At 37.1% G+C, this 9,142-nt stretch overlaps 1 protein-coding gene across 5 annotated transcripts in view; it reads right to left on the bottom strand.

The window, feature by feature from the left end:
- Positions 1–557: 557 nt before the first annotated feature.
- Positions 558–9,142, bottom strand: part of RPF2 (ribosome production factor 2 homolog) — a 43,919-nt gene continuing 35,334 nt past the window's right edge. For all 5 annotated transcript variants that reach the window (XM_003404291.4, XM_023542784.2, XM_010599184.3 and 2 more), the window contains 3 exons: positions 7,391–7,493; positions 1,555–1,699; positions 558–757 (listed from right to left, as the gene is read on the bottom strand). In XM_003404291.4, coding sequence (XP_003404339.1) covers positions 575–757; positions 1,555–1,699; positions 7,391–7,493 — 431 coding nt within the window. In that variant the 3' untranslated portion in view covers positions 558–574. The remainder of the gene's footprint in view (positions 758–1,554; positions 1,700–7,390; positions 7,494–9,142) is intronic.

The following is a 9,142-nucleotide window of genomic DNA, read 5'->3' as shown; positions in this document are numbered from 1 at the left end:
TAATCAATACTAATGGGTCAATGATCAGAGTGGACACCCCTCTCAGAGACCTGTTTTAAGAGATAAAAGCTTAAAATCTCAAGGGAATCTCTAACTGGTAGCATTTCAGGCAAAATAATCATAAGGTAAAAAATAAAAATCAGGTTGCAGGTGAATGTTGGGAGATGGGGTTAGCATCCAGGTAGTTCATACTGAGTGCGTATACAGCTCCTTTGGGCCATTTCTACTTTACGTGGCTTTTTCCCCTTATCTAATGCTTAACCCAGAAATTTTCTAAAACCACCCATGTTTGTTCTGGAGATCCCTCTCCACTCACTCACCCACTTTTTGAGACTGTATCATATCACAGGGAAAAAATGGTACTACACAAGAGTATAACAGCTCAAATAGGAAATTTTAAACAATACTAGTACATTACTGCTCATAATAACATACATAATACATAGGTTAGGTAAATTATCATGTTATAAAAATATACAGTGAAATTTTATAAGAAAGTGTGAATGGGCTAATTGATGCTTGATAATTCTCTTAAAAAGAATAAAATAAAACTGTAGTTCTTGGTTAAATTCCATCAATTTTTTTTAATTCTTTTTGATTTATTCTCCTCTTTTTCTACTGTTATCCTTTCTGCTGGTCGTTTCTTCAACCCCTTCATTTTCCTGGTTTGTAATTTGCTTAGGTCTTGCTTCTGCATGTGAATCCTTCCATAAGTTGTACCAAAAGTATCATGGGAGATATTTTTCTTCTTCTTTGGCTATAAAACAAGAATGTTTTTTTAAAAACAATAAAATAAACCCAAAATATTTAATGGTCTCTATTTTTTTTTTACTCTTATGAACTGATAACAAATGCTCTGTCTTACTAACCATTTCCATTAGTGAGCACCCCTTGAATGCTATATAGCCCATACAGACCTTTCTTCTTAAATGTGCATACAAAACACCCTGGGTCTTGTAACATGCAGCTTCTGATTAAGTAAGTCTAGGGTGAGGTCTGAGATTCTTCACTTCTAACAATCCTCAAGTCAATTGTCAGACCACACTTTGAGAAGCAAGCCTACTGACTACCTTAACAACCGACACGCAGAGAATTTCCTGTGTTTAGCTTAAGGAATTGCAACTATCATTTCAATCTTTATTGGCATTCCACAGATGCCATTTATACTTGTCTTTAAAAAATGGTTAAAAGCTAGAACATATACATACGTGTGGTTTATACACTCTGTGCTCTAAATCCCAGGCTTCATGATGCCCAAAATGATTATTACTCTTATTAAAATTTTTAATAAGAAAGTTGAGAAAATGTTGTGGTTTTGCTGTATTATTTTTTTTTATTATTTATAAACCAGATGCCTGGTTTCTGCAACTCTGTTATTATCCTTCATAACTGGCTTATCTGCTTCTTCCTCTTTGTCTTGCCTCTGGGAGTTCAATTATATCTATATTGCTTTCATTATGTATGTCCTTTAATGTAATATGCCTCAGTTAAATCCTTCCGGGAAACATGAATGGGATATGCAAATAATGTGACACCAATCTATGAGTCATATACCTTGAGGGCTTTAGGCATTTTCATAGATAGCTTATAAAGATCATCTGATGCCAGGTGCGTCCTCCTCAGAACCAGATCCAAAGAGGGTCCTATCTCTTCCAACTCAATCCGGGGTGTTCTGCAACCAGATTTCTTCAACAGCAACCTATATGAAAAAAGGAAAAAAGAAAAGCTGCCTTAACTTTTATAAAAAAGTTCTTCCCCCAAAATATTTCTGTTGAAGAGAATTATAGTTCTGTGAAAAGACACAATATGTCTAGAAGGCCAAACTTAATTAGCATAAAAATTTGAATCGGATCTTTGGAACAATATGAAACATCTTGATTAACAATTTCTTATATATCTCTAAGACTGGGAGGTAAATCAACCCATTCAGAATAAACTTTCCTCTATAGCAGACATTTACTGATTTCTGGATTGGGATGAACTTAAAAATCTTAATATAACAAAACCACAGCTTTATGGATATTACAGGCCCAAAATAGCTCTGGATCTGGGAACAAAAGGAAAGCAAATCCTTTTTGCGAGTAATATTGGAAGAACAGCTAAAGACCTAAAGATTATACTCAATTTGTTACAGGAGCCAGGTCTCCACAAGGAAAAAAGGGTTGATTGAATAATAATGTTTATAAAAGACAGGCCTTTTTACACAAAAGCGAGGGTGTGGGACAGGAAGCAGGAGACACAAGAGAAGAAGGAATCAAAGAGAAAAACACAGTAAGGAATACGCAGGAGAGCAGCAAACACCAGGGAGCAGGAAGAGTGTGCAAAAGCCACGTGCAGCTCTTTGAGCCCGAAGAGCGTCACATGCTTCCGGGCCAGCCACCAGTTCACTCACAGAGGTGCACCTACTGGCTGCAGAGGAGTGATGGTAATAGAAATGCTGTAGCGGACACAGTAATTTATACCCACTTGAACAAGCCTCCCTCCGAAAAAAATCAGCCTGGAATATGTAAAGAGCAGAAGTGTTAAAAACAAGGACAATAAAAAAACTATGCCAGTTTTTTTTTTTTTTAATTAATGTGAATATTACTATGGGGCTTGACGGGGGGCAAGCACAGGCAAAAGGACAGCCTAGATGAAAGCCCTAGGCCACTCTCTTCACAGTGGTTCCAGAAGAGATCAGAGAGAATGCCCATTTCATGCTCACTGTGGGGGGAAAATATTTTTAGAAGGTATAACTGGCTGCTATCAGAACATCTTCCCTAAAAGCTAATTCAAAGACCCCTTTGGGAGCAGTGACCACTTGACTGCTGTATCACATGTACTTCTGATTTGCATCCACATTTTTGGTACCGCCAAATAACTGATATATGTAATGATACACTCACATACTTCATCAAGATACAGGGTACAGTACAGTACAACAATCAGGGAAATTACATGTAAAATTTCAACTAAAAAGATTTTCCACCACCTGAAGTGCTTCTTTTCAGCAAACTGAAAAACTTGTCAACCAGAACAGCTTATTCCACGCCTGATGGATTCATATCACCCAAGCACCACTGCACATAGTGCAATAATTAAGCACTTGGCTGCTAACTAAAATACTAGCAATTCAAATTCACCCAGCAGCTCCACAGAGAAAGATCTAGCCATCAGCTTCTGTAGAAATTACAGCCAAAAAAATTCTATGGGGCAGTTCTACTCTGTCATATGGGGTCATTACTAGTCGAAAGTCAACTTGACAGTACCCAACAACAGCGACACGTGTAACTACCCATGTTGCTATTTTACTGAAGAATTAAGTTACGGTGCCATACTATCCAAGTAGAAAACCTTATCTTAACCATTACTCTGAGTATGTTCACTGGCATATCAAATTGACAGAAATAAAACGTTTGCCAGTTTTCATTTCTCTGCATATAGTTTCTAATAAGAGGCCTATCCTTTTCCTTTATTAAAACCTAAAGTATTGAGACTATAATTTATATTATAGGTTTAAAATATATCAAACAATACTTAATCATATGATAGATCTCTTATCCCCCTCCACCCCAATACACACCAAAAAATGCTACTTCTCTTTTTTCTTGTTGGAATCTAACAACTTCAAACAGTACCTATAGGCCAAGAGGTTCTGAGTTCAGTATCTGAAATACACTGATTTTTCTTTTGTGAAATTAATATTACATCCTTCATGCTAATGGATTTGCTTTTCTTTAATGATAAATTAAACTTCTCAACTGTTAATCCTTTAAAAAATAACCTAACCTGCTGATTACTGTCTCTACAGAGGCAACATATTTTTTTTTTTAAAGATGTTCAATCACCAGTTTTAATTCATTAATTTTCTCTATAGAAATAGAAAATTTATAAATAGATTTTGGGGATCATGTGAAGCACAATGAAGACACTATTAGATAATCAGTTGTTAAAAAAAAAAAAACCTAAAATTAAAACCATTTCCTTCACCCCCATTCTATCACACACACTACACTTTTTCCCTTTTGAAAGATAGTCATTTCCATCCCAGGCCTTCACGTCTCCAGTTAAACACTGCCCATGATTTTTACATCATATGTCTAATCTCCCTCTCAGGTCCTAACCTCAAGGTTCTTTGTTTTGCTTTTCCTGTAAATTCTAAATCAAAAGTGACATTCAGTTCTGCAAGGCTGTATGGTACAAGATGCAGAGATACACACAGAACCCAGTTTTTCCCTCTCAGGTGGGCTCTGACTGGTAGATATGCTAAGAGGCAATTTCTATATATATATATTTGTATTATTTGTCTAATTCTTGAAAAAGATTGGTATTACTACTCTTGTTCAAAATGTAACTTCCTGATTTTTTTCCCTCTCATACCCCTCTCTTCAGCTGACATTCTCTGTTTTCATTAAACTCCTTGCTTATAATGTTGTTTGCTTTTTAAGGTACATTAATTACTTCCTGTTATTGCATATTTCTCCCTGGAAAACCTAGCCAATATCACAACAAAGACATACCTGGTAGTCTGTTTCACAGTAAACAGCTGTGACTATAGTCAGGCCCTACAGTAAATACAAGACGCCAAGGAATACAAATGGTCACTCACATACGAGGAATTAATTATAGGGTGTGCAGGAACAGGTCAATAATTCTTATTATTTATTTCCCCAGAAGGTCAGGTCAAAGTTATATTAATTTCATGTTCAGAGGTCCTTTCATTTAAGAAGCTCAAAACCATCTTATAAGCGCTATTAATTTTCACAAATAATGTGTGTGAATACTAAGCATTACCACTTACAGATAAACTGCTTAAGGCCTAAGTTGCAGTAGCCAAGAAAGCAAGTAAGGACAAGGCACTGCACCATGTGAGAATGCCTGGGATGTTACTTTAAATCAGACACCCTTCTCTAGCATGTTCCCATCTGCAATGGTTAAGGTTGTGTGTCAGCTTGGCTGGGCCATGATTCTCAGTGGTTTGGCAGTTATGTAACAATGTAATGTGTCAGTGACATAATGGTATCATTATCCTCCATGTTGTGATATAATGTAATCACCTCCATGATATGATCTGATGTGATCAGATAATCAGTTATAAGGCAAGTTTCCGGTGGGGGGTGGGGAGGGCCTCACATCTAATATATACAGATGATCTGGTAACACTCGGTGGCTTTTGCTCGCTCTGGATCCTCCTACATCTGGCTCATCATCATCTGACCTCCACATCTTGGGTCTTGAGCCAGCAGCCTGCTGTCTGACCAGCTGATCTTGGGTTCGCCAGCCCCTGCAGCTACGTGAGTCAGGAGAAGCTTTCAGCCAAATGCTTTTGACCCAAGGACTTGGGGCTTGCCAGCCTGTATAACTGTGTGAGCCATTTCCTTGAGATAAATCTCTCTGTGTACGTATATACATTTATACATATATATACACACACACGATTCACTGGTTTAGCTTCTCTAGAGAACCATCGACCTGTGCATTTCCCCCGTACTACTGACTCATAGACCTCAGAGGGTGGAGATGACCTGTATGGAACTGCTACATTATGCAGACGAAGAAAAAGAGGTTCCGAGAAGTAGTGCCCATGTCATGTGGCTAAGCCCAGCGCCAGGTCCCCAGGCTTGGAGGTGATGCTCACTTCCTGCAGCCTCCTTTTCCTCCCCTGCACAAGCACCGCAGACCTTGAATGCTAAGCTCAGCCACGTGTTTAGTGATTTTTTCCATAGCAGCTTGCTTTCAATCATGCTGCCCATTTTCTATTTCAAATTAACAACTAACAGGCATTATAGCGTACATATGAATACACCTATGTAAACTTTTACACTAGGATCTCTGATGTTAAAAAAATAAAACTTTTTTTTTTCCATTACGGGAGATGCCATGCTAAACTAAAGTTGATTCCAGAAATCATATTCTTCTTAAATTAAGTGGATGGGATGGATATATGTAGACACTGCCGATTTACCCTGGGTCTTAAGTGTGATTTGCTCATTTTCTGCTCATTTTGCTTTATTCTCTTTGCATTCGTTTCTTTCTTTACAAATAAATCTTTCTTTTCCCTAAATATAAATTCTGGTAAAAGCAAATACTTTGTAATTGTTCACCATGAAGGAATTTTAGGCTATTCTTATTAGTCATTGTTCTCAATCTCAAAGACTTTTATCTTTATACCTCTACCTCCTTTGTATCCTCAAAGTCTCTATATTTAGCAGAGTTTTCAAAAATAATTTTTTTATGTTAGCAGTTTTTCATCTTTGATTTCTTGTTCTCTAAATAGGAGCCACTTAATTTATAGTATAACACATCCTGGAAATACCCAAATCAACTGTAGATACTCAAACAACATATGTCAGAAGCTCTCAACCACAACTATCTAAAAATGATAATAAAATCCCTAATTATATCAGGTAATCATTTGGGTATTTACTACATTTTGCCTTTTATTTATTTATTTAATGAAAGGAAAACAGAAAAATGGAAGTCGTAGTACTAATGATATGGTAAGAAGAAATAAATTATCTCTGACTCAATACAGCTAAGACAAAGATTGAAATCATTCATTGCCAAAAGAGGTGAATATTTAGTTTCATTTGGATGTTCACCGAACATAAGCTGATCCTCGATGTACTCCACTGTGAAGGAGACCCCCCCAAAAAAATTTAAAGCCATGTAAGAAACACTGAAGTCCACAAATGCTGAACAAACAAGCAGTACTGTACAGACCACGCTGTCAACACTGAGCTCGCAGGCTGCGCCGCCACACCACAGCTCAAGATGTGCATCAAAGTCTGAATTCATTGTACAAAGAAAGGCGATTGTAGAAGTCAATGTATTCTCTAGGAAAATGTGGTCTGTACCAGCCAGTGGCAATACTTTATTTTTAAAAAGGAAAAAAGTATTAAGCTTACCTCAAAAAAAAAACAAAAATCGCTTGCTAAGATTTATATAAATGGCATCATAGTAGAAGCGGGAGGCAGAGGAACTAGTCTGGAGAGAAAAGGTAAAATGATTCTGGCCATTAAATCTTCTTGTTCCCTTCAGATATTCCATTTTTTGGACCCGGGATTTTGAGATTTACTTTGGCTGGCACAAGATGTACAGCTTAGTGCTGCAAATCTAGTCAGGAAAAACAAGGAGTTACTGCATAAAGCTAGGGGAAGCCAGGGCTGAATTAGTGTTCTAGACTCAGAGAGTATAGCATTAGAGGCTTTGGTGCCCTGGAAAAATAAGGTTTCAGATGTATGGGTTACCAGTGGATGATCAAACTGAGGATGAGCACAGAGCTGCTGCCACCGCTATTCTGCAAATTCTCCTAACAAACTTCTGACTTGACATCAATTCCAGGTTTGAGCGCTATAAAACAGTCACACTAAAACACCAACCCTGAGGATTTACAAAAGCACGGACTTACTTATAGCTTCGAAAGTGAATCTTCCCATTCAGTGCAGTGAAGTGCAGAACATACTCTAAACCAGCCAGGCGGATATTTGACACTGTGGGGCCTCTGAAGAAATCTAAAAGCAGATATTACGTTGTTTTAAAAAAGAAAGACCAAAACACTTTTAAAATTGGGTTACAAAGTGCTACATTTAGTGCTCAGTTTTATTCTAATACTTACCTAGAACTTACCTAGGACAGGCAGCATAAAAAATGATCCCTGAAAAATGCTGGAAGCCCACCTCACCCCCACCTCTACCACTGAATCTCATGACTTTCTTTCCGTGTTTAGTTCAATGAGCCAAACGATTTTTCAGTTTTGAAGTTCTTCTCCCTCTAAGTCAATGCTGCCACAGGAGCACATCATATAATCATATTCACAGAAAATTTCTATAAAAAATGACTGTTCAAACTTCAGCTATTAAAATAAATGCTAATAACCAAACTAGCCTTTGTTTTATGGGGGAGGCCAATAAAATTCTAACAAGAAATCTCAACTATGTGAGCAAAGTAGAACAGACTTTATAAAGTGTTAAAACCGGAAAAAAAACCTTACAGATCAGTGAAAAGGGTGTTTAACTGCCATATGGCAATCATACCACTCATTGGTGACACCAATGAATGATTTCAGATGACACATGGATGAATATAATTTATTATGTATGTGTTTATTTTATCGTGTACTATTTTCCATTTAGGGAAGGGACATAAAGTTTCCTTTTAAAAAGAGGAGAGTCAATTTAGAGAAAAATCTCCAGTGAACAACAGTATACGGATACAATGTGGACTTGGCTATCATGAAAGTGGTACATGAATGAAAGAAATTTGGAAAAGAGAAATCAAGACTGACCCCCTCGTTTTACAGTTGAGAAAACTGAACCCTAAAGAAGCTAAATGGAAACACATGAATAACATTTAGCTAAGATTATCACTAAAAGTACATCCAACTTAATTACTTAAGAAGGGCTGCCCCAAAGCAGACGATGTGAGGAATAGGAAATCCCATTCTTATCCCAATCTGTACCTCCCAGGGCTTTCCTTTCCTCTTTCTCATTAGCCCATACTCCCTGACCCAAAACAAAACAAAAATCCTGATGCTGTGGAGTCGATTCTGACTCATAGTGACCCCATGTGTATGGCCACATACATCCTTTGTTGTTTGCTTTTCCTTTTTTTATTTTTTAGTTTTATTGTGGTAAGATGCATATAATAAAACACTTGCCATTTTAACCATTTTTAAATGTACAATTCCATTATGTTAATTATATTCAGCATACTGTGCAATCATGAGTATCCATTTCCAAATGTTTTTCATTACTGCAAACACAAACTTAGGGATCTGTTAAGCCATAACTCCCCATTCCCCACCCCCGCAAGTCCCTGGTAACCACTAACAAACTTTTGTTTCTATGCATTTGCCTATTCTAGATATTTCCTATAAATGAGATCATATAATATTTGTCCTTTTGTGACTGACTCATATCACTCAGCATAATGTCTTTAAGGTTCACCCATGTCATCACATATGTAAGAACCTCAATTTTCTTTATGGCTGAATAATACTCCATCATATGTATATACAACATTTTGTCCATCTGTTTACCTCTTGATGGACACCTGGGTTGTTTCTACCTTTTGGCTATTGTGAATAATGATGCAATGATCACGTATCTGTCTGGTGTACACGTATGTGTCTCTGCTTTCAGTTTTTTGGGGTATATGCCTA

This window comes from Loxodonta africana, chromosome 1 (genome assembly GCF_030014295.1).
Source record: "Loxodonta africana isolate mLoxAfr1 chromosome 1, mLoxAfr1.hap2, whole genome shotgun sequence".
Lineage (NCBI taxonomy): Eukaryota > Metazoa > Chordata > Mammalia > Proboscidea > Elephantidae > Loxodonta > Loxodonta africana.
This window is presented reverse-complemented; position numbering and strand designations above follow the sequence as displayed.